The sequence below is a fragment of the Hakea prostrata genome, chromosome 6, assembly GCF_041222555.1.
Source record: "Hakea prostrata isolate BN-2017 chromosome 6, UWA_Hpros_2, whole genome shotgun sequence".
NCBI lineage: Eukaryota > Viridiplantae > Streptophyta > Magnoliopsida > Proteales > Proteaceae > Hakea > Hakea prostrata.
Window position 1 is genome coordinate 25,806,311 of NC_142605.1, and position 26,544 is coordinate 25,832,854.

At 40.2% G+C, this 26,544-nt stretch overlaps 1 protein-coding gene across 1 annotated transcript in view; it reads left to right on the forward strand.

The window, feature by feature from the left end:
- The window catches only part of ARC3 (GTP binding protein), a 58,222-nt gene that overhangs the window by 19,821 nt on the left and 11,857 nt on the right, over positions 1-26,544 (forward strand). The window contains exons 4-7 of the mRNA XM_089159661.1: positions 6,953-7,087; positions 10,433-10,481; positions 22,410-22,522; positions 22,600-22,671. Of these exons, the coding sequence (XP_089015787.1) occupies positions 6,953-7,087; positions 10,433-10,481; positions 22,410-22,522; positions 22,600-22,671 (369 nt within the window). The remainder of the gene's footprint in view (positions 1-6,952; positions 7,088-10,432; positions 10,482-22,409; positions 22,523-22,599; positions 22,672-26,544) is intronic.

The following is a 26,544-nucleotide window of genomic DNA, read 5'->3' on the forward strand; positions in this document are numbered from 1 at the left end:
CTGTGACCACACCCATGTCGCCCATGACTTCAGCCATTGTCGAATCTGCAACAAGAGTGCTACTTCCTCCGCTGCCTTTACCCTTAACCATGGAGGCTTCGCCGGAGCTCGTGTGATCCATTGACTCTTTTCTTTCGGACAAAGCCACTGGGACTCAACATTCCTCTCATCCTTCTCTTTTTCTTTTGTGGACAACTCATTAAAAATTTTGCCGCAAATTTTCCCCTGGTTTGCAACTCTATGTGGAAGCCAAATACCGAATTGATTAAAAGAAGATTTCATGTCTTCAATCTTCACATTAGACTCCAAAGATTCAGCCGCAGGTGTTCTGAGAGATTCTTGCACATTAATCTCTTATGATTCCATGAATTCAAAACCCCTTCCAATGTTCTTGTCTTTAGTGAAATTGAGTTTCAAAGCTTCTTTGAAACTCGCCAATCAAGTACTAATAACTCCTTTTAGGTGTTGGGGAGCCATACTCAACCTTCACTCCTCAATTTTGTGTTCCCAACAAAATAACAAAACTTCGAGAAGCTATTCTTGCACATTGCCTTCGCCCGAAACATGGATAATCCATTTTCCAACGCTTCCCGCGGATCGAAACTCGCTTTGAAACCAATTTGTTAGGAAACTGCAAATCGAACATGAAAAAGAATAATATTTGATTAATAAAATAATGAAGAACAATGATAAACTGGTTACAATGATGCCAGTCACCCCAGCAGCACATCGCTGCCCCTCAGCCTACGGCTTCCCAAACACTCACTTGAATAATACATAATCATTCCTCACATCTTACCCCATTTATATCCCTAATCAACTCTAATTCTCTCTCTCTCTCTCTCTCTCTCCCTCCTCTCAATGTAACATAATACCGTGATCCCAAGGGCCCTATCACAGACCTTTAGGAGCCTCCCTACCCCCATTCTCTATCTTCTCTATCCAAGATAGAGAACAAGGAACCAATTTTTTTTTCAGAATTTCCTGCAGTGAGTATAAGACTTCAAAATCTTGAAAACCCTTATTTCTGCTATCAATCAGATCCTATTAGTGTTGGTTCTTGTCTAGAAGATTTTGGTAGATCTAACCAGACCTTGGGTTACATTAGCTGGTTTATTTTTCAGATTCTTTTTGTTTTTTAATGAATTTTCTTGAAGAGTTTCAGTCAGTTAAAAGTCCAGTTTATGTTAAGAAAGAGTTCTTTGGTCTTGGGACTCTTTTGTAATGATTAGACTCCCAACAAGAAGAGTTCCTTTAGTGTTATGTCTTAGGGAGCATTATTTTCAAGGAGATGCCATTAGAGCTTTAATTATCTATTTAGACGGTTGTGATTAACATGGTGGGATCCTAATCTCTATAGGAATCCCACTTAGAGTCAAGGTCTTTGTTGGAATTTGAAAAAATTATTGCTCAAAATGTATTTTTCATTCATAGGCTCCAATGGGGTATTTATAGTTATAATCTGAGTAAATCCTACTTTGAGTAGGATAAAGAAAATACAAAGCAAATAGAATAGAAAAACCAATCCTAGTATTAGGGAACCTAGTTTAACATAAAACATAAAACTGGTAGAAAGAATATAAGAAAACAAAAGATATAACTAAAAGAGGAGTCTACTCCAATTAGGAAACCTCAATCATACTTCCAACACTCCTCCTCAAGTTGAGGCATGGATATCACATATGCCCAACTTGGCCAAAATAGTATAAAACATCTGTCCAGGTAAACATCTATCCAGGTAAACATCTACAACTTGATCTTCAAACTTCATTAATAGCTTATAGATTATGTCTATCTTATAGACTTCCACTTGCTTTGTCCTCATCTCTACCGCAACTTTAGGTCTCCAAGGAAGAATGCCCAAGAAAAAGGTAAAATCTTCAAATGTTGAGAAGACCAAATTTTTGCACAAATTTGAGGGAAAATATATTTTTGGGGTAATGACTACTAGGGTACAAGCAGCGGAAGTAAAACTTTAGATTTGTAGCAATGTTAGATCTCTAAAGGGAAAATTTGCCAAGTAAATGGACAATCTCCAAAGGTAAGGGAAACACTTGTCAAGATAAGTGACAATCTCCAAAGGTAATAGAGATCAAGTTCTGCAAAGGTCAAACACCAAATCTTCAACAAGGTTAGATATCCAAAGTGGAAGACGTCAAGTGAGAAGGGGCAAATCTCCAGGGGTAAAAGAGATCATGTTCTACATAGGTCAAAAAAGTTAGATCTCCAAAGTGGAAGATTGCCAAGGTAAGGGACAAATATTTGAAGGTAATAGAGATCAAATTTTGCATAAAGAAGTCTGAAAGTGACAAAGATCAAATTTCTACATGAGGAAGTTTGAAAGAAAGGCATTCGCAACCCCCAACACAACACCAACACGCCGCCCAACTAATGGGGGGCCTGGGCCCTCCTGTCGGCAGACGCCTGCTACTATCCTTCCCACTTCTCCAGGTCTTGGTCTCCCCTAGCTCTTCTAGTTCCCTCAATATGAATTATATCACTTCTCCGTACAATTCAATAGTTCCTTCAATATGAATAATGACCTAAAATATGTAGACAATATTGTTGAAGTAAATATTGAATTGTAGATATCTTCAATCTCCCCCTCACGTGTAGCTTTACATGTGGGTAAAACAATGACAAAGAAAATCCCTAAATGATATGGTCCGTGGTCCACCAAGGTAAGATAATAGCCCAAATGTAATTAGGAGAATTCTTAGAAGAGAAAATTTAAGCCAATGGATAAACTTGAAAAGAAAGAAATTGAGGAAGATGAAAGTAGCATGAAAATGTATGGATAGAAATCAGGGTAAGAAAAAAAATCATTAAATAAGTTACCTAAAAAAAGGAGAAGTTAAAAGAGGTAATGTGAGCTGAAAGAAAAAAAAAAAAAAATGGTGGGTAAATAAGATTCATAGGACAAAGGGCTGCATCTTTTTTCCTTTGACCTTTTGTTTTCAAAGGAGACCCCTGTATGTATAGGAAATTACAGAAAGACCCTTGTACATATGGGAAATTTTAGAAAGACCCCTGTATATATGGGAAATTTCAGGAATACCCTTTGATATATGGAAAATAACAAACATGCCCCTAAATGTATGTGCATTCACAAAAAAGACCCTGGATATATAGAAAATTACAAATAGACCCCTGAATATATGCAAATTCACAAAAAAAAACTCCTATATATATGTGAATTCACAAAACAATCCTTGAATATATGCAGATTCACAAATAACCCTGGTTTGGTTTGGTCCATGACTCCATGTCGGTTCAATGGAAGGTGGTTTGATCTGGTTTAGAAGTATAAAATGGCTTCATCTGGAATGAGATTCTGGTGAATGGATGGCTAAAGAAGTTCTCACAGATTATGTTTCTTGCAATTTTGAAGATGGTGGAAGGTCTGGTTCTGGTTCAATGGTGATTAGAAGAAAAAGATCAGAAGAGGGGAAACCCTAGGTAATTACAGGTTTGGGTGATGGTATTTGTGGGTTGTAGGTTCGATGGAGGTTGTAGGTTGCAAGTTGCAGCGGCAGGTGGAGTTTCATTAGAGGTTCGATGGAGGGTTGCAGTGGCAGCGAGAGGAGATTCGATGGAAGGTTTTAGGTTGCAGGATGATGAAGAAGAAGAGGCTATGAGTTTCAGGTTGTAGTAAATGGAGAAAAAAAAGTAGAAGGTGATGGTTCTGGTGGTGCGGTGGTTCTGCAAGAATTTTCAGGTTGCAGCAACGTGGTTTTGGTGGTACAATGGCTCAGGTTGCAGCAGTGGAAGGGATAGTAGCAGTGGCAGTGATGTGGTTTGGTTGCAGCGATGGAAGGGGTAGTAGCGGCTACATCGATGAAGGAAAAGAGAGGGACTTGATTCCTCTAGTTCCCTTTCTCTTCCCTAATAGAAATTAGGCTCTGATTTCATTTTGGAATTTGAAGAAATTATTGCTCAAAAGATATTTTTCATTCATAGCCATAGGCCCATAGTGGGGTATTTATAGTTTCAATTTGAGTAAAAACCTACTGGAGTAGGATAAGGAAATACAAAGCAAATAGAAAAATATGAAACTAATAGAAAGAATATAAGAAAACAAAAGATATAACTAAAAGAGCAGTCTACTCCAATTAGGAAACCTCAATCATACTTCCAATAGTCTTTTAGTAGGGCGGGGGGGGGGGGGGGGGGGGGCCCCCCCTGGGGGGGGGGGGGGGGGGGGGTTGCCCTCGGAAGGGGGGGGCCCTTATAAATAGCCTATTCTTTCTTTGTGTTTCTTAAGCCTGGATGAATAAAAATTGATTGAGAATTTCCGCCAAGAGGGAGCAAAAGGGTCCTATTTGTGTAGGACCTTGCTGATTTTCTAGCTCTCTCCTAATTCCAAGCGATCAAGCAATCAATCAAGCAATTACAGTAGTCTTCTCCCTCTTCCAATTCAGGTATGCACAGCCCCTCCCCTTCGATTACAGCCGCCCTAAGACCTCTCCCCTTAGTCACAGCCCCTAGTCCCCTTCCCCAACCTTGCCCAAGCCCCTCCCCCCTTCCCCTGTTTACTGTAGCCCTAGCATTCTAGCAGCAGCCTTCCCAACCCCTGCGACACCCTAAACCGTTCCCCTACCTCCCCACAACATAGGCTAGCCCCTCCCCATCCATCCCCTAATCTATGGAAGCCCTTCTTTCCCTCTCTTCTCTTCATTGCACCTTCCCCTCCCCTCCTTTCTTGTGGCAGAACAAGAAACGAAAAACAGGAAGAAGAAGAAGATAGAAGAAAGAAAGGAAGCAGAAGCAGAAGAAGAAAGAAAAAAGAAAAGAAAAGAAAAAAGGAAGAAAAGAAAAGAAAAGAAAAGAAGAAAGGAAGAAAAAGAAAGAAAAGAAAAGAAGAAAGGAAAGAACAAGAAGGAGAGAAAGAAGAGGAAAGAACAAGAAGGAGATAGAAAAGATTCTTTTCCTTTCAAGATCCAAACCATAGTTAGATCTTCATCTTTGTTAACAGTATTATCCATCCCCCATTACTTTGTTACATCCTGTAAGTATTGATAAAACCCTAATTTTACCCTTTTCCCCAATTATCCCAACCCACATAGATTTGTTAAAACCCTACAGCCCTTAGGATCCCAATTTTATCCCCTTGTCTTTCTGTGATTCCTTCCTATACCTATTCCACCCATAGGATTTTAAAATTATTTGCTGGAAGATTCTGGGCAAAACTTAATTTTAGGGAACCCTTCCAAGTACCCTAACCCTAAAATTGGGTTCACATCAGTTAGTAAAAGTCGGGATAAATGTTTGGCCTTTCCAAGTACCATGTAGGCTGGGAAGAGGTTGAATCACTGAGAAAGATCAGTTCAGTACTGATAATGATGTAGGGAAAAAGCTAGGAACTATGGATCTTCAGAAAGATGGTTGGGTTTGGGTAGGCTGTGGAAGCCACTGAACCCTAGTTATAGGCTGAAGCTGCTGAATTAGTGACTGGAAGGAGCATATAAAACTTGAAAATTGAGACCCATATTCTTTACAAAGTAATAAGCAACTAAAACCCTAGGTGATATGCATTTGTCAAACAAAGGTTCATTAGGAAATATGGGGGTGGGGAACACAGGCAGCATAGCATCCTAGGAATACATGTTCTTTCAATGTCCCAAATCTCAATAGAAGCTCTATGATTCCTAAATTTTTGGCCAATTTTGAGGCAAAGCAAAACTGTCAATGCAAATAAATCTCGGAGCTGTGTTAATAGTTAGGGATAAGAACAGGAGAAGGAGAAACTGATTGAATCTTATCTATATGGGACAAGATTGTTAAGAAAGGACAGCAGTGAAGGGAAAATGGTAGAACAAGAATAGGGAGAGAGAAAGAAGCTGCAGACATACCCTAGCACCTGCAGAAAGAGATTGGCAGATAAATAGGAAGAAGAGTCTGTGAGAGTGAGAGAAGAACCACTCAAGAAAAGAAAAGAAAAAAGGGGGGGGGGGGTTGGGTAATCCAACTCTAATGGGAAGAGGGGGAGATCAACTCTATTACTCTAATGCTGTCTTCATCAAATTTATATTGGCCGGACTGCCACCAAAACTCACCACCAAGTCATTATTTATTTAATTTTTTTTTGGGGGGGGGACACCGAATAGCTGAGATCTCAGCAGAGTTTTGGTTTTGTGTCCTGGTGAAGCTGGTGGAAAAACTGAGAGCTAAACCCTTGCTGTAACCTGACAGCCTAACCTTCTATTCTCTTCCATTCTGTTAATCCATTACTACTTGGGTACTCCACCTACCTATTTTCAGTATTTTAATATCTTGTTCTGTGAGTGATTGGAGTTTTCAAATCCATCCTACATTAGAAGGTGACTCAAATGGGACTATTTTGATAGCTCAGTAAAACTCAGCAGGTTGACTTGGCACACCCATGATGCTCAGTCCTTGAGCTTTCAAGGGAACTTTTCAATCTCTTGCAGAACAAGGGGAGAGGTCTGCCAACTGTTATTTGGCTAAGGGAGGAGGTGAGGAATACTCATTGCTTATAAGTCCTTATTCCTTTTTGATTAGTCTCCCATGCATTCCTTTTTGGCTATGTTTTTGTATTCTAGGTAGAGCGTGGGCCTTTGTGCAACTGTGTAAGGGTTCTTCCATTTTGACGTTTTGGCCATAGGTCCCGTCCAGGTCTGGAAACAGCCCTTTGGCAAAAGCCAAGCCAGGGGTAAGGTTACATACATTATGACCCTCCTCAGACCCTGTTGCAGCAGGAGCCTTGTGCCTGGTTGTGTGCCCATTTTTGTTGCTGTATCCAGACATTTCCTCCCATGTAACTTTATTGGTTGGTTAAGAATGGACTAGAAAAAGAAAATGCTTCTCTTTTTCAGTTAATTTTTTGGCTTCCTTTTCTCATTGTTAATTTTTTTTTCTTCTTCTTTTTCTCAGTTCTTTTTAACCCTCCCTTCGTTTGATATTCTCATTGACAGACTTGTTTTTGTTGTAGGTGGCAAGTGCAGGTTATGGCTCAGATCATATCACAGCAGCTGAACTTCTTGAAACAGTAAAATCAGCTAATGGATTAGCTGTTGGTATTATTCTGAAGCCTTTCAGCTTTGAAGGACAAAGACGGCAGGATGAGGTAGGAAATGTCCATGAGTTATACTTCAACCTGCTAATTTTTTTATGAGGAAGAAGATATACAAGTGTACTCTGAAAGAATTAGTGACAATATTCTATCTTGTTATGAGATTTTCTATCACTAGTTATTTTTGGAACCATTGAATGGGCACTTGTTGGCATACCTTTACAGTTATAAAGTAATTGGACCTGATCTCTTTTTATTTGAATATTTCTTTACAGGAAAGTTCATTATTTTTTTCCCTAATAACTCTAAAATTTATGCTAATTTGAAAAATGCACAAACTACATAACACTGAATCCATGTATAGTTATCAAGCAGTCAAGGCTATAAAATCAGATCAAGGCAGTGGGCCGCTTTTCTGAATGCAAGAAAGGTGGGCGCAATGCCATTGTCACCTTATCACAGCTTGGGCATAAAGCAGTCTCCTTAAGTGAAAAAACATCCTCTATTTCACATATTTTACCAGATTATTTTTCTTATTTTTATATCAAGTAATTTATATATGTTGTTTGATGTTAATATATGCTATTTTCTATGATAGTATAATGAACTCAGTTTGTTGTTGTTGTTATAATAATTTTTTTTTGTAGATTACTATATGCAAGCCCTAGTTTTGGACCCAATTACATGTGTCCCCTTGAAATTGGACTAATTGTATGCAGTCCCCTTACAGTGGGGTCTTAGTTACAAAAATATCCAGTCTGTTACCCTTGGCCATTAGTTTTCCAAAGAAAAGATTTCAAAATGGCCATATTAACCTTCAAAGGGGGTAATATACCACCCTTTTGTTTTCTTTATATTTTTTCTCTTTTCACAAGTGGAGTAAGATGCTAGAAACAGAAAACAAACGTTGAAAGCAAATCAGAAATGTATCCATCCAAGTTCTTAATCCCAAACTGAGTTACCTTAATACTAGCTTTTTCAATGTAGTAGCTTCATCCAATGCATGATGACCTTGGATAGCAAGAACAATTTGGAAGATCATTGGCACCCAGATTATCACAGTCAAAACTCAAAGGAAAAAGAGCTTCCCACTCTCTTGAGAATTTTGCTTGAGCTATACAGAAGATAATCCTAGAGAACCATCAGAAGACCATGAAATCAATAGCCATTAATAAAAAAACTAGAGAATCAATGCTGATATTCTACGTCTGTTCTCCATTTTCTTCAAAAAGACATCAGCCTGTTCCCCTGTTAACTACTTGTACAGCAAGGCCCATGCTTGATTAGTTCATGAAAATACTACATTCATGAGTTTTTAAAAGCAACATGTAGAGGTTGACGTGAAAGGCTTCCAGATCAGAGACCTGCAGCCCATTCAATACAGCCTTGCTTCCACCAGAGATGACTCAAAGTCCACTTCTGGGGCTGCAAACTCAATTTTGGGGAAGAATGGGATTAGAGAACTTAAGGGTTAGTAGTCTCTTTTAGAAGGGGTAAAAGTATTTTTTACTGCTAAAAACTGAAAGTCCATTAACCTATTGACCCTGGGTTTATTAGATCAAAATTTAAGTAGTCAGATTTAAAGGGGTGCACATAATATGCTCTTTGTGCCACCCTATTACCAGTGCTTTGGAAGGCCCTCAAATGCCTTGGTCACCTTGCCGCGGTGATGCCTGTAAATGGATTATTCATAGGCATCAGATGATGGTCCTGTTGGATTTTTAGCTTAAATAATGTAAGATCTGGCTTTTGAATCTGGTTCAACAGTCAATTCTGCTGATTGTTGAAAGGTGGATGTTATTGTCCCCTCACTTTCCTTGTACTTGAAGCACACATATAGGATGCTTCCAGGAAACTTTTTTTAACACTAGTCATTGAAAACCATATTGATTCTAAAACAGGTTTGACATGGAGGGAATACCCAACAGGTTTTGGTTGTCTGTAAAAGCCCTCCGTCCAATTGCTCAGACAAGGAAAAGGAAATACTAGGAAACACCATTGGCAAGGCATTAGTAAAGAATTCTAGCAAAGTTCTTCAATAAAAACTCATCTGATTTCACCATCTATCAGAAATTTCTTTTGGTCTGTTACATTATCTGAAACATCCATCATCACTATCATTAGGTTTCTCTAAGTCTATTTTTAATATTATTTATTTATTTTCTGTACCACATTGATTTTTTAATCATTATCCCTATGTTCTGTGTGCTTTGGTTTTGTGTTTTATTATTTTCTTAGTTGAGCGTATGGGTCTTTTGATCTTAGTTAAACATTTAGAGATACATATATTGCTATCAGGAGGTTTGAGGTAATTAGAGCTGGTATGGGAGTAGTCCCATTCTAAGAAAAGCTATGTGAAAGCTGTTTGGGTGGCATGGCCATGTTCATAGAGGCCTCAGACGCCCCATTTTGGAGGAGCAATCAGATTTCGAATATCTGATTGGAGATATGAAGGTTCTGAAAGAGCTAAGGGCAATCCCAAAATGACCTTTGGATAAGTGGTGAGGAAAGACATATAGCTGAGGTCTAAGTTTCAATATGATGCCCTTATGTTGAATAGAGCTGACTGGAGGGCAAGGAATTGCATAGCCAACCCCAGTTAGTTTGTTTTAGTCTGATTTATGTCGCTGATTGTGTTCCTTTTCATTTGTTGTCTTCACTAGTCTAGGATCCATGGTGCCAACCCCATTAAGGTTGATAAAGATTGAGTTGTTGTAGGGTTGGAGGTAATTCCCTACTCTATATTTTCTTCTATCCTGCCACTTATTATTCTTCTCTATTCCTTTTCTGGATATGGGAGGTGGATCTTCTTTTTCTTTTACCCTTTTCTTCAAATTCTCTCTTAATTCTTGATAAACTTGACTATTAAGACTTGTTAGGGATGTGGTTCATTTGAAACCATGCACCTGTTGTGAAAAGTGTAAAGTCTTCCACTTTTCAGTTTCTACTTGAGAGAATCTTAAATTCAAGATCTTTGTTAGATTGGTTAGCTGTACTCTCAAGGATTTGAGGTGCAATCTTCTTTTGAAATGAGGCCAATAAAAGTTAATTTGCCACTTCTAATTTATCTGTTTTGAGAGAAACTATTGGGAAAGAAGAAAAAAAATGAAAACATAATCAATTCTACTGATGAGGCCAAATTCAAACTTCTTTGGAGGAATGCAGTGCAGATTCATTCTGGCAGGTTATTTATACATTACTGTTGCAAGAATTTGTTCTCTTAATTTTTAGTGCTATGATTTTCTACATATTGAACTCAATAGGTGTTCCCTTTCTCTGTTTAGCATCTTGATTTTCTTTCTTCTTTTTGTTAGGTATCTAGTGAGTTATAATTTATGATGCTTTGCTTTTCGTGTTTGTATGCATTTACTAAATCTTTAATTTTTTCTGAGTTTATAGGTGAAGGATTTGATGAACAAACTCCAGGAGCACACAAACTTTTGCATTGGTGAGGTTCAATATCTAAGGCTGGATCTTATTAATTGTAAAATTTCCCTTTCTATTGAAGTGTTGACACACACACACCCAAGTTTGTATTAATGCACTGAGAACTTAATGATATAAGAAAGGAAAGGACATCAAAAGGAAAAATTATATCAAAGACTATATTCTCAGCTATTTCTCATCTTGTAAAATAAATTATTTTAAGGTAATAAAGTCAATGTACAGGACATAGGGATGTTTGCATTGATTTAGTGTTTTGTCAGGTCTGGGGTTTGGTTTTATTTCTACTTTTGTACATTCTCATCTCTTCTTAATAGTTAATACAACTAACGTTCTAGTGAAAATTGAACATAAGGATGGTAAAAGTGAGACTTTAGAGGCAATAAATCATATAATGGGAGAAATTATAAAAGTTACATTTGATTGCAAGAACATCAGGTTTTGGATATGGGAGCCTGATAAAACCCTGTTTCCTCATTCAGCTGAATCACTCAATGCACCACACATAAACATAAGTATCCACCCACAGAATAGATCTGGGGAAGAACTGATTCATTCATTCATCAAAAGGGAACAATACAGTAGTATAAATCAGTTCATTACATTCAAAACTCAATGTATCAACTCAACTAGCTAACCAGAGGTCTCCTACCTTCCTACACCTTACCCAAGAGTTGAACCCACCCCCAGCAAGCACACCTTGCTCTTCCTTACTTCTTCCTTGCTCTCCCTTTCCTCCTCTCGTCCCAATATACCTGTAGTACTCCTGACTAACTCCTCTTTCCACGTAAGCCACAACCTCTGAAAAGTCCCAGCTCTGCTGTAGTGTGCATGGTTGCTGGTTGCTCCCTGATGCTTGCTTGCCACCTGTCTTCTCACTTGCTTTTGTCACCAGTGGACGCAGCTGGGATTGATCTCCTGCTTCCCCTCCTTTTGTTACGGGTGTATACATTAGCTACCAGTGGCTTATCAGAGCCTTGGCACATAAGGCAACTGGTTCCCTTGGACCTTAAGGACCACCTTGCTGCCTTGGGCATCATGACAACTCTGTTGTTGAAGGGCCAGGACATAAATAAATGGAAAATTTTGAAATGGCTGGTCCCAAAGAAAAAGGATTATCAATGGAGAGGTGCTTGATGCCATTATTGGGGGTTCTCTTGGGATGAACCTTTTCTTTTCCTTTTCTGGGAGGTTGGAGGTTGCTGTAAAAAAGTTGAGAGTGGGTAGGATAGTCTTTTGTTGGTGCATTATTTTTAATGGTTGTTTGGGTGCCTCTCAGTTATATTTTCTCTTCTGGGGTTATCTTGTGTCTTGTCTCTTTCTTTTAACAAAGTCATTTTACCATCAATGCTTTAAATGTTATTTGTTTGTCTATTCATTTAAATAAAAAGGAAAGAAAAAAAACTTTAAACTGACAAAAGAGATCAGGGATGACAAATTTGGAAGCTATCCATGGTTGGGTAGTGCTACTTAGATTCCTAAAGAGTATCAAGCCAGAATATCAGGCGTTTACTGATATACATACAGTTCTTACTTGTTCCTAGCCAATTACTGTACTTTTTCCTGGATCAGACAATTGTTATTGAAATCCCTTTTTTATTTTTCATCTCATCTGTGGCAACCAACATGTCAACATGACCAAATGACCTCCTAGGCTTATGCATGACTAGTTATACAAACTTCTGGTCATGATTCATCTTTACACCTCAGGGATGGGAACCCCATTGCCTTTGCCACATGTAGGTAGTCTAAATTGTGAACTCTGAACCTTGAGGACTACTTGTATTGGCTCCCAGCTCCCAGAGTTCAAAAGTGCCCACCGCAACTTCTAAGAAGGCCTTCAAGGAGTCTTTTTGTGATTGTGATTTGTTATTTGAAAGAAAAGGTGCTCCAGTAAACCTGCCACCAATGAAACTTGAGTTTATGGGACCCCAGCAAAGCTTGGGCTTGGAATAAAACAAAGATTGTATGTTTCAATTCATCTTTTCCACAACCCAAGACTAGCCCAAATTTTGTGTTAGGCCTTGATCTAGCAGGCCTCGAACGCTGTTGGAGGGCAGGCCATGTGCCGCCCCCATAGTTGGGACAAGGCTTATTGTTGTTGTTGTTCCTAAATTCTTGTGAATTTGCTATTGAGATCATTGAAGTTTATCAAATTTCTAAAATAAACAGTAAGTCATAGTCTTGAAGTTTCATCACTATTGATCTTGGGTTCCTTATTCACCTTTGATTAATTTTGTAACTTTTGTTTACTTTCCACAATAGTGATGCCTAGGTGATTCAAGGTGTTCTCTTCTTCTGTTTTCTTTTCTCTTGGGGGGGGGGGTGTACAAAAATGTCAAGTCGACACAGCAAGAAAACCAAGGGATCACCTTAACAACTATGATTTCACATTGGCAAGTTGAAGTAAGAGTTCTTCATGTTTTCATCATTAGTCAATAAGAAACATCTTGCAAGTTATTCTTTCCATCTCTTCTTAATGCCACTTCCCAAGGAAAGAATTTCTCCATTAATTAAATTGAAAGAAAATAAATTTTGTTCTTCCCCTTTTTCTATTTTGGAAGTTGGATAATACCTCTATACTTTTTCCAATTGAGTCCTCTTGTTCTGATCTTCCATGGGAAGAAAAATGCTTCACAATCTTCCATATTAGGAAAATGAAGTCCTTCAGCAGCTGAAGAAAAAAAGGATTTAGATCAGCCAGAATGTTTTTTTTTTTTTTTGGATGAATAATAAATTAAATTACTGAAAGCAAACAAGAGGACATGTACAAAGGGGGGGGGGGGGAAGGGGGGGAGCCAGTCAAGGAGGAGACTTGATAGGAGAAGATAGACTCCAAGAACTAACAATCAGCCTATTTCTTGAAGAATCAACAACAGGGGGGGTGGGGGGAAGAGAGAAGTATTGATGAAGCATCAAAATAGATTTCATTCTTAATCATATCCCGGGATCGGGATTTGGAAGTCCATCTTCTCAAGTTACGCTCCCACCAAAGATGGTGGATAATGGCAGCAAAGACAAGCTTACCTACTTGGTCACAGATAGTGGCACTAGCAAAGTTTTTCAAGATCTATTTCCAATCTCGAGCAAAGCCAAATGAACGTGGTGATCTGGGCCAAATGGAGGCCAAGGGCAGGGTCCAAACAAAGCGGGAGAGCGAGCAACAAAAAAAGAGATGGTCAAGGTCCTCTAAACTATTCCAACAAATGGTACAATTGGGGCTAGCGGGGATGTGGCAGTTAATGAGAAATGCTTGGGTAGGTTGGGCAAGGTTAAGGGCTCTCAAAAGAGTTAGGGAGTGGCGAGGGATGTGGCTTTTAAACCAAACAAGCTGACACCATGGGATTAGGGGGGAGGGGGTTCTAAGGAGGTTCCAAGCCGAGGCGGTGGAAAAAGGGGTAGAAAGGAAATGAAGCCATGTAATGCGGTCCTCAGAGTGGGATGAGAGGGGGGGGGAGGGAGTTCCAAACCTGTGTGAGACTTGGGAGGGGTGGTTGACCAAGATCCAAAGGAAATAAAGGAGGAGAGGGGGGTGGATTTTGGGATACGAGAATTGTACATGATTATGGGGCCAAGGAGAGTGAATAGGATACCCATTGGATGCCAAGGGTTGAGCTAGAAAGAAGTGGAGACACCAGTGGAAATCTGGATAGAAATGGCAGGAAGAGCACGGCCATGAGAAGCAAGAGCTTTCTCTAGATCCAAAAGGGGTTAGAAGGGAGCGGGACAGTCCAAAGGGAGTCATTCTTGAAGAGATAGGAATAAACCCAAGAGACCCAAATGGAATCATGTTTGGAGGCAATCTTCCAGATGAGTTTCATGGGACAAGCCATATTCATATAAAAAATACGGCAAATTCCAAGACCTCCTTTGGATTTGGGATGGCAAATGGTCTTCCAACAAATAGGGTGGAGAAAACGGGAAACTTCTTGGCCTTTCCAGAGGAAGGCACAAAAGATGGATTCCAAAGAGTGGATGGTGGATTTGGGAAAGGTGAAGATACCGCATCAATAAAGATAGGAGGATTGGAGGATAGAAAGGATAAGCACCACTCTCCCAGCAAATGAAAGTAGCTTACTCTTTTAGAGTTGGAGCTCTTTCCGAATATGATCAAGCATGGGGGAGCAGTGGTGGCGAGTGAGCCTACCCGGGATAAGGGGGAGACCAAGATAGGTCACAGGGAAGGAGCCTGGGGTAAACCCAATTAATTGGAGGAGGGCAGCTCTAGTAGAGTCAGAGATGCCAGAGAGAAAGATGGTGGATTTCTCAAAGTTAACTCTGAGGCCCGATAGGGATTCAAAGAAAGAGAGGGTGGAAAGGATAGAAGAGATAGATGAATGGTCAGCCTTAGAAAAAATCATAAGGTCATCCGCGAAAGACAAGTGGGTGAGCTTCAGGGATCTACACTTGGGAATGGGAGAAATGAGCATTTGATCAGTTATGGATTGAAGGAGGCGGGAGAGAACTTCAAGAGCTAAGGTGAAGAGATAGGGGGAGAGAGGACATCCTTGGCGGATACCAACTCGAGAGGCGAAGAATCCAGCAGGGGAGCCATTGGTGATGATCGAGAAGTGAGGGGTGGAAATACAGGTCTCAATCCAGTGGATGAAGGAGGGGGGGGGAAGCCCATAGCCGAGAGAACTTCGTTAATAAAGTCCCAACGGATAGAGTCAAAAGCTTTATGGAGATCAACCTTCAAGAGGGCAGCTGGGGAATGAGTAGGTCTATCAAATCCTCGGATAATCTCAGCACAGAGGAGGATATTGTCAGAAATGCTACAGCCAGCAATGAAAGCTGATTGATTGGGGCTCACCAGAGAGGAAAGACCAATTTAATTCGGTTGGCTAGGACTTTGGAGATGAATTTATAGAGGAGATTACTGAGGGAAATAGGGCGAAAATCCGAGAGAGAGGAAGCGCTAGACTTTTTGGGGGTGAGGCATAGGAAAGTATTATTGATAGAGGATAGTTGGGAAGGATTAAGGAAGAAGCTACGGATAGCATGAATGAGGTCCAGCTCAATGAAATCCCAAGTGGCTAGGAAAAATCCCATACTAAAGCCGTCAGGACTAGGAGCCCTTTGGCTTTATGGGATCGGAAGGTAGTGCGGATCTCCTCAAGGGAGGGGATAGAACAAAGGGAAGATAAATGGGAAGGGTCAATGAACCTGTTTAGGATGGAGGGATTAAGGGGGGGACCGGGGGGGGGAAGGAGATCCAAAAAGGAGGAGACAACTTCAGCCTTGATACTAGGGGGTCATAGATCCAATCACCACTACTAGTAAGAAGGCAAGGAAGACTATTGAAGTTGTGGCGAGCTTTAAGAGAGCGGTGGAAGAAAGCAATGTTGATCCAAGCTCAAGCCACTTGATTCGGGATTTTTGGCGGAGAAAACATTCCTATTGGGTAGTGAGCGAGGAGAGGGACTTTTCCTCCTCAGCCAAAGATTGGCTAAGAGGGTCAGTCTGAAGGAGGGATTGGACTCTAGAGAGATCAGGACAACACGAGGAGACTCTAGAGGAGATATTACCAAAAGTAGCGAAGTTCTAGGAACGGAAGGCCACTTTGGTATTATGAAGCTTACGAGCAAAGGCCATAAGGGGAAGAGAATAGCAATGGACGGGCTGGGACCATGCACTAGTGATTGTGGGAAGAAAGGAGGGGTTGGAGGTCCACATATCGAAGAACTTGAAGGGCTTAGGACCAGAAGAAGGGTGATTAAGGAGATTAAGGTGACAAGGAGAGTGATCTGAGAGAGGGGGGGGGGGAGAAGAGGGCATGAGAGGAGGGGAAATGAGTGATCTAGGGGGTATTGACAAGAAGTCTATCAAGCTTGGAGGCAATACGGGCAGTTCCTAATCTTCGATTTTGCCAACTGAACCGGTGGCCAAACCAACGGAGATCAGAAATACCCACATCGTCAATCCAAGAATTGAAAGAATCAACAGCCATAGGGTCAAGGGGGTTGCCTCCAATTCGCTCATTTGAGAAACGAACTATATTGAAGTCACCCCCAATACCCCAGGGTTTATCTGCCAAAGAAGAGGAGATAGAGCGAAGATTAGACCAAAGAGGGGTCCTATCGGTCGGGCGGTTGAAGCCATAAACTATGGAGAGGTAGAAAGAGGGGGAGGAGGTAGAAGATAAATGAAAGTGTAAGAGCTGGGAGGAGGAGAAAAGAAGAGTGGGCTGGAATTTTGAGGGATCCCAAAGGATCCAGATTCGGCCATTAGGAGAGTGAGAGGAGTTGGAGAGGAAAGACCAAGAAGGTCAATGGAGTTGGCAATCCAACAGGCATTGTCACAATGAACATGGGTTTCAAGCAGTGCATAAAAAGAAGCCTTAGACTGACGGATGCATTTTTTTAATTTGGCTTGCTTAGCTAGGGAATTGAGACCCCTAACATTTCAAATGATGATGTCAGTCATTTAAATAAACATGGGGTTGGGCAGTGTTAAACCTACTTGGGGATGGGGATTCATCCTGCCCATGGAAGAAAATTCGATCGAAATGGTCGAAATTTCGATCGAAATGCCTGCAAAAATCCAAATCGAAACGAAATGTCGTAGTAGGCACCAAATGTATCCATATCGTTTCGTATCGACCAAAAATTTCGGTCGATACGAGTCGATATTTCGGGCCGAAACGACACTTCCACAGGTTATAAAATACCCAAAATCGAGTCATTTTCGACATTTCGACGCTGTTTCGACATTTCGAGCTATATCGCCTTGGAGATTTCGACCTCCTTTTGAAGATTTTGCTGATTTCTCTTGCTTTCATCCCATTCTACACCTAATTTCTAGTATTCCATTTCCTTCAAACACTTGATTTGCTCCTCCATTTGTGCATTTTCTTAAATCTTGCAAGGTGAGTAACCAACTTTCTCATTTTTTTATTTTTGTTTCATTTGTGCCTTAAATCATGTTAGATTGCTTCCAAATTTATATATGTTTACTTTAGAGTGTTGATCTATGAATTTGTAGTGTCAAAATTATTTTTTTATTCTTCCTACTATTTTTTTATTTTTCTGTTATTAAAAATTATTTACTAAATTATGTATATTGTTAAAAATGTATATGTATAGTACATGTATAAGCTTCAAATGAATGTATGTTAGAGTTAAGACACCATATTGCTGTGATGGTGTTGAATTAATTTTTTTTTCTTCTGTTAATTATGTAATTTTACTGTATTTAATATATATTTAAATAATTAAAAAAATATATTTAAATATTAAAAAAATCTTAATTTCTGTTTTAAATTTAAAAATAGGAGAGTATTAGTGGAAGCATGTATGTAATTTTTTGAGCATGTTGTGGATATTTTTAAGATAGTGTGTATTTTATATATTTTAAAATTATTTATATATTAAAAAAAACTTATATAGTTATAAATATTTTTTTTATATTTAAATATAGGAGGTTATTATTAGAAGCATGTATGTCATTTTTGGAGCATATTGTGGAGCTTTTCAAGATACTTAGTGTGTGTTTCTTGTATCAGGCACTCTATTTTAAAGATGTCAGACATAGCTTGGGACCATAGGAGGCCACTGACAGCTGATAAGAGGAAGAGCGAGTGTAATTACTGCAAGAAACAAATAGGAGGAGGTGGGGCCACTAGATTGAAGGTGCATCTAGCTGGTGGCAACAGGGATGTAACAGGGTGCCCAAAGGTGCCTGTAGAGGTCAAGAGGGCAATGGCCTCATATATTAGTGGTGGAAAGCAAAAGAGGAAAGAGAAGAGAACACAGAGGGATGAGTTCGAGGATGCCTGCTTAGATGACCTTCCAGATCCTGAGGGTTATGGTAGGGATGAGCCAGGAGACAGTGACCCTGATCCAGAGGCCGATCAGCTGAGGAGGGCGATGATGATGAGTAGGGAGTAACAGAGGATTGATGACATCAAGAGGCGACAGAGGGGTCTGGGTTGTGGGTCCTCTAGAGAGCCAGTAGGTATGGGAGGCACAGGTGGCTCCCAAGTCCCTATGAGGAGGTCTCAGAGTGTGAGGCAGGAGGCTCCTATCCCACGGGCCCCTACAAGGGGTCGAGCTTCCTCAGCACATCCTACAGATTCGGATCTTGAGATTCTTCGCAATGATCCGGCCCTATTTGCGAGGCCTGAGCATAAACAGAAAAAGTTGAAGCACTTATGGGGGAGTGTGAAGGAGAAAGTGGGGATGGCTTTCTCCAAATGGGCGCATTACCATAGTGTTCGAGCACATACAGCCCAGGGGCCCTACTACAGAGATATGATTGAGCAGATAGGCAGGGCTGGGAGTGGTGTACAGGGCCCCACTCCATATGAGATATATAATGTGTATTTGCCTAAGCATAAAGAGGACATAAATGAGTACATTAAAGGATTAAAGCCCATATGGAATCATTATGGAGTGACTCTGATGGCTGATGGTTGGACTGGTCCCACTAGACAGTCCATCATCAATTTCATGTTGAATTGTGATGGGAGGACAGTGTTCCTTAAGTCAGTAGATGCATCTGGTGAGAAGAAGGATGCAAAATATATTTACAAATTACTGAAGCAAGTGGTGAAGGAGGTTGGAGTGGAAAATGTAGTTCAAATTGTGACTGATAATGGCTCAAACTACAAGAAAGCTGGGTTGAAGATGCAGGAGAACTCCAGGTATCTAAAGTCTAAACATATAGTATTAATTTTCATTTGTAAATACATATATTTACATTACACATATACATGTACACTTTATAACTTTGTATTGATGGCTTGATGCCTTGATGGATGGACAAATATAGGCTCTTTTGGACTCCTTGTGTTGCTCACTGCATTGACTTAATGTTGAAGGGGATTGGAAGGGTCAAGCTTGTGAAGAATACCGTGGACCAAGCTCGACATGTTAGCACCTTCATATATAACCACACCTATGCATTAAGGATGATGAGGGACAAGTGTCAGGGTGAGTTAGTGAGGCCAGGCATAATCAGATTTGCTACTAATTGGATAGCACTGCAGAGCTTTGAGAGTAGGAAGACTGGCCTTAGGAGTATGTTTGCATCAGAGGAGTGGTTTAACTGGGAGGGTTCTTCATCAGTGGGAGGAAGGAGAGCTCAGTTGACTATCCTTGATGAGACTTTCTGGCACAATGTGAGGATAGTGGTGAAGATGTTTGAGCCTGTGGTGAATGTGTTGAGGATGGTAGATCAGCAAAGAAAACCTACTCTAGCACACATATTTGCTGCAGTAGATAGGATAAAGCAGCAAGTTGCTCAGGTCCACCCACACGGCAACAAGAAAGTCCTTCAAATCATCAACAGTAATGGGAGTCTATGTTGCAGCATCCACTGCATAAGGCTAGTGAGTTGTTAAGTCTAGTATTTAATTTAATTTTCATTATGTTTTCACACTATTAAGCATTAGCTATTCCCTTTTATGACATACTTTTCTTTACACAGCATACTATTTAAATCCCAAGTACCATTACAAGGACAATCTTGGGATGAGGTAAGATTTGATGGATGCTGTCCAAACTGTAGTGGAGAAGTTCGAACCGGATACAGCTAAACAAGCAGTCATCCTTATGGAGGTGAGATAGTGATTAGAATCATTTGATATTCACAATTCGTAGTTTTATACTAAGTCATTAACCTACTAACTAGTTATTGTTTTTTCTCTTTATATATTAGATAAAGGCTTTTAAGGATGCCACTGGGAGCTTTGGTTGTGCTGTGGCCGTATTGGGACGGGAAACCGCCCCTGCAGGTAAGTTCATTCATTTATTTCATTATACATTTATATTCTATCTTTAATTTAATTATTTAAGTATTAAAATGACTTGGAGTCTATGTTTGTTGTAGTTGAGTGGTGGTTACAATTTGGACGTGATTCTCACAACTTGAGTAGGATTGCCAGCAAAGTGTTCTCCCAAACATGTTCTGCCACTGGTTGTGATCGAAATTGGAGCACCTTCAGCCTCATTCACTCGAAGAGGCGCAACCGATTGGGTGTGAAGCGTCTAAAGGACCTTGTCTACCTACACTATAATATGAGACTGAGAGAGGATCATATTAGACAGAGGATGGATAAAGAGAGCACCAATATCGAGTTGGCCGACATATTTGAGATGGATGATGATGATAACCCAGTAGTTAACTGGATCAGGGATAGTGGAGATGGATTGCTGGATGAGGATGGAGGTCTTTCCAATAGTCAGATTGCAGAGGAGATGGGGGCTGATGTGGGGGACTTCATTGCCCAGGAGGGGAGGCCACATGCAGAGCCCGCCCGTCCCTTCGTGCCACACCCTAGTGCATCCACCTAGAGTGAGGATTTGATTTTCTAGTCCGACACTGAGGATGAGGTGACTCAGGCCTCCGGCGATGATGACGATGGTGGTGATGATGACGGTGATGATGGAGGGGATGAGGAGGGTGTGGGACCTCATGATCAGGATTCAGCTGATCATAGGGACAGACCACCACCACCACCACCACCACCACTAGTACGTGAGAGTCAAGGGTGGGGGAGGACGACCACCGAGATTCACAGGAGAGAGTCAGTTCACCCACGCGACATAGGATTCAGACCATACTGAAGCTGCATCTCGAGGCAAAAATGTTTCCTCTACATATTCGAGGAAGGGGAAGGAGAGACAGCATGGCTGGAGCACAGACGACACGCCATCATATGGGTCATACTGTCCATCCGATGCCGAGAGCTTGGTGGGATCTATGAGATCAATGAGCATTGATGATGCTAGAGACTCCTCCACCTCCAGAGGATCCAGATGGCATAGGCCTGCAGAGTCCTCATATGATACTGTTGTGGAGAGTATTGGTTCTACCGAGTCGACTTATGGTTATGGTCCTTATGGACCATATGGTGTCCCTCCTGGCTATCAGATTCAGGGTCAGGCCAGTCAGCCATGACTGGAGCCTTATGGTTATGGAGCAGCCTATGGAGCTTATGGTGTCCCTCCCACTGTCGATTATCGGAGTCAGCCACTGCGACCTTATCAGTACCCTTATCCTTCTCCTGAGAGCCAGGGGGCAAGGTGCTCTTTCATTTGTTGAGCAGATCTTCCACACTATTCCACAGCCACAAGCCCCACCACCACCAGTTCCTTTGGAGATTCACAACTTCCCACCGTTAGGAAATCTTATGCATGTAGATGAGGCCACATACAGAGATGCAGTTCTTGACTATGTCCAAAACTATATGGGGCGGGGGCAAACATCATGAGAGTTATATTGTCATTTGTATTGGGTGCAGACGGAAGAGGGAGACCTTGAGGCTTGATTAGAATAGACTTGTAACTTGTAAGTAATAACATTCCCGCTTCTTCTTTGATTCATGTACTATATACTTGGAATGTTAGATACTTGGATGTTACTTTTTCAGTAGTTTTTTAATAAACTAGTAGTTTTATAGTGTTTATTATGCTTGAAATAGCTAGTATGCAAAAATCCAAATCAATTTGAGTGTATTTGAGGCTCGAAATTGAGTTTTCAAGAATCAGGAAAAAAGTATCCAGTTTTGGTCGAAATTTCGACCGAAACCTACGACCTTTTCCAAGGTCGAAATGTTCATTTCGATCGATTTTTTTACCTTGATCCTGCCTACTAATGTTATTCAGGATCTACTCATAATCTCATATTGTTGCAGCATGGTAAAAATGTACTGCAACTATTTTCTGTTTTTAGTTGATTGGATATGCCTGAGAAGGTCAGAGTAGATGTTTTTCTTCATGATTTCTCCACATTGGTCCCTGGAGTTAAAAAATATGCAGTGTTCTGATTCATTATGATAACTCAGGAAGTTTGTAATAAAGGAACAGCCTTGAATTTGCCTTTTCTTAACTGATCGGTATTCATGAACTATTGTGTTTCATTATATACTGCAATAACTCGATAACTTGTATTTGCTTTCTTTTTCACTGCCCTGTCTTTTGATTGCCAGTGGTTGACCCTGATGCTCTGCTCAAAAAGGAAGCAGTAACTTTAGCAGATGCTTTAAAAAGTGCAAACAATGCTGTTTTGTCATGTATTAATGCCATCTCTGTTCTTGCATCTGTAAGTTGCTGAGAATTTGTTAAGCTTCTAGTATTTTCTGGTTCTATGCAAAATACTTACATACCTTGTGATTGCAGGACAGGCACACCAAACTAATTCAAGCATCCTGTCAAAACACAAAGGAACTCAGTGTCCCTGAAGTTTTGGAGGTGTGTTTCCTTCAGAAAGTTATTATCAAAGGAATTGTCACTAAGCAAGCATTTTGAACTAGCTTTTTTGTATTCCAATGATCTTTTAATTGTTATCTGTGGTTGGTTTTGGAGTTATATTTCTGGTGAACCTACAATCAGGTCTGTTGAGGCTAACCTGAACCTGAGCTGAACCCCTCCTATCTAGTGCTGTCTAAGGGTAGATATTTTATCCAGGTTGGACCTGTATGCAATTTCCAATTTTGGTTTACTCTATATATTATATCCAAGGATACACAGTTGCTGTAGCTGTACTCAATAATCTCAGTCAATTGTTTCTGCCCCTTTTTCACACTGTAATGAGATTATTTGTTAATTATTGACTTCGGTGTTGATTCACATTTTTTTGGTTGTCGTCAAAATCAAGCCATCCATTAATATTGAATGACAATAGTGGATTGTCTTGGATCCCTAGATATAATATATATATATATATATATATATATATTTTTTTTTTTTTTTGGGGGGGGGGGGGGGGGGGAATTTATCAGGTGCATTTCTAACAAAGAAATGGACCATCCATTTCCCTCTAGATGAAGAACACATGTCCATCAGTCACATCCAAAGGTTGAGGTAAGATTTAGAAGATATAAATTTTTTTATTTTAATTTAATCATAATCTTTGGATGTGACTGATGGACATGTGTCCTCCATCCAAAGGGAAATGGGTGGTCCATTTCTTTGTCAGAAATGGACCTGATAAAATTGTAGGTTGGCGGGGTGGTGCAACTTGCTTCTCAAGTTATCTAAATTGTTCTTTTAGTGCTTTTCCTCCGCTATAACAATAGTTTTCAAGGTGACTAGGCCACTCATGGCATTGCAGTGGCAACAAGGAACCAACCTAGGCATGTAATAAATTACAGTAGTATAACAATGGTAATTCTATATCATAGTTACTTTTTATATGCAATTTGGAAGCCATATCGATGCAATATGATGTAATTATGTTGTAAGCCTTAATATGAGAAAATCAACACTAAACTCATGATGTGTCAGCAACGCATTTTATTGCTTCAGACCAAGAAAGAGCCCAATTGCCTAGGCACCACTTGAGTGATGCATTGACAAATGACAACTGTGCTATGGCAGATACAGAAACCCAAACCAGTTTGGAAACGACTTTTGTTCCCTTGGTTATCTGGTAGCTTCTGCAATTTCTAGCCGATGGTTCTTTCTTCTTTTACATGTGACTATAGAATTTGTCATTCCTTCTAAGGTGAATCCGATGCTGAAGGCTTCTGCACAAGCAGAGTTCAGGGGGGGGGGGGGTCAATTTTTTCTATGCTGCCATACCCAACAATTTTTGCTGAGAGGCCATTTCGATAGGTCGACCTTAGGCTACAGTTGTGTTCCACTGAAGTTGTGCCAAGGCCTGCCCCTATTTTCTCATTCCCTTCTGATCCCAGTAAATGGTGCAGTTATGCTTTTGATGGTGAATAGAAATAGTTGAGAGAAAATTTGGCTTGTCAAATTGACAAAGGCCACCTCCATTTTATTCATGATTACAAAGCATTAGAATTATGGAAGTACAATCCTAGCATAATCATATGAGTGAAATGTATATAGTGAACCTGGACAGTCACTGTATATGGGTTCTACGTCCAGCATATGGGCATTCTTCAACACTCCCAACCCCACCCCCACCCCCACCCCCAAAAAACAAAAAGGAGAGCTTTCATGCAACACCTCGAAAAACAGGCCACACTCATGTGGCACCCCCTTAGAAAACCAACAACAACAACAACAACAACAACAATAAGCCTTGTCCCAACTAAATGGGGTCGGCTACATGGATTCTTGCCCTCCAATCAGTTCTGTTCAAGGCCATGCTAGATACAAGGCCTAAGCTATACATATCCTTTCTCACCACTTCTCCTAAGGTTATCTTAGGTCTACCCCTAGCTCTTCTAATTCCTTCAATATGGATTATATCACTTCTCCGAACAGGAGCATTTATAGGTCTCCGTTGAATGTGGCCGTGCCACCTCAAACGAATTTCTCTAAGCTTATCACTTATGGAGCAACTCCCAGACCAACTCTAATATGATCGTTTCTTATCTTATCCATCCTAGTTTTGCCACTCATCCATCTTAGCATCCTTATTTCTGCTACGCTGAGTTTATCTATATGATTCTTTTTAACAGCCCAACACTCTGCACCGTACATCATAGCTGGTCGAACAACGGTCCTATAAAATTTTCCTTTAAGCTTTAATGGAATACACCGATCACATAAGACCCCGGACGCACCTCTCCACTTCATCCACCCTATTTTAATTCTTTGGGAAACCTCGTCCTCTAAATCACCTCTTTTACTTATTATTGAACCTAGGTACCTAAAACAATCACTCTGAGGAATCTCTTTATCGTCAAGTATCACCACCTCATCATCTGCCCGATCATGACTAAAGTTACAAACTAGATATTCTGTCTTCGATCTACTAAGTTTAAAGCCTTTAGAAAACCATACCTTACAATTAGGTGCTCCAAAACTGACAGTGGTACATGCCACAAAGAAAAGGCCTTTATTATTCAAATCAAAATTTTGAAGGCCATAATATCCCTATAGGGGGTAAAGTGACCACCCTTAACTAAATGTTGTGTTCTCAGCTTCAACCATGGACTTCCCATCACCACCACTCATCACCCTTGCCCATCGCCTCCATTGCTGGCAAAGATAGCCACCTTCTCCTCCTTGCCTCTCTCTCTCTCTCTCTCTCTCCAGATCCAGCAGGGCACCACTGTCCCCACTATCTGTGTCGCCACAGCCCCAACCACATTGCCACTGTGCCACTCCTATACAGCAACCTAACTGAAATAGGAAAAAGAATGGGAGGAGGGCAGGTAGCGATGTTCTCGGTTTGCTTTGTCTCAAGTAGCAGAGGAAGAAAAGGAAGAGAGAAATTGGAGGTCCTGATTTTTATTACATCTCTTACATTGCAACAAGCACTCTTCTATTTAGTCCTGAATCCTGATGAAGTTTTCTTTGATCCCATCTCCTATTTTAGTCTTGAATCTTGATGAAGTTTTCTTTCATCCTGTCTCTTTTTTTTGGTTCTTCCTTTCTTTTCATCACATAAATGGATGGATTCTTGAGGTTTTACTTTCAGGAAATTTTTCTGGTTATTATGATGCAATGTTTTCCTCTTTGGGTAGAAACCAAAATGTGGAGTTGTTCTACCAAAAAGATGAAACATATTTTACAAAAAATTAAAATATTGATGCCTTCAATTTCCAACCTAATCACTAAACTATGTTGAAGAATGGAACCAAAGGTAAGAGATATTTTTGGTTGGGACAGAGGTTCAACCACCTCTCAGCAAAATATCTTGTTAAGAGGATAAAATTGAAGAAAGGGAAGATTTTTTTCCCCCTTCTTCTCTCTCTCTCTCTCTCTCTGCCCATAACCATAGAAAAAATTCAAGGGAAACTCAAGTTTTGACCAGATGAAAATGGAAAACTTAGGTGGAAACCGAGGAAACTTTCGTGCAAGTTTCGACAGGTTTTAGGGAGTATTTTGGGGTGAGACTCTGCATTTAAGCTAATTAGAGTATAAAGAACATATTGGCACATGCATTTTGCTAAAAAAATCAATGTAGATAAGTCATTCAATGTACATAGCATCAATGTAGAGTTGTTCGAGAAGTACACTATAAAGTTAATTACTTAAGTACATAACATTCAATATATAACTTCTAAGTTCAAAACATCAAATACAAAGTAACTGACAATAAAAGGAAAGTACAACTTAGTGCCAAGAGAATTGCCTTGGATCCATCTTGTAAGCGGAGTAGTACTATGCCTGTAACATCCTTTCCTCCGACCAACAAACATA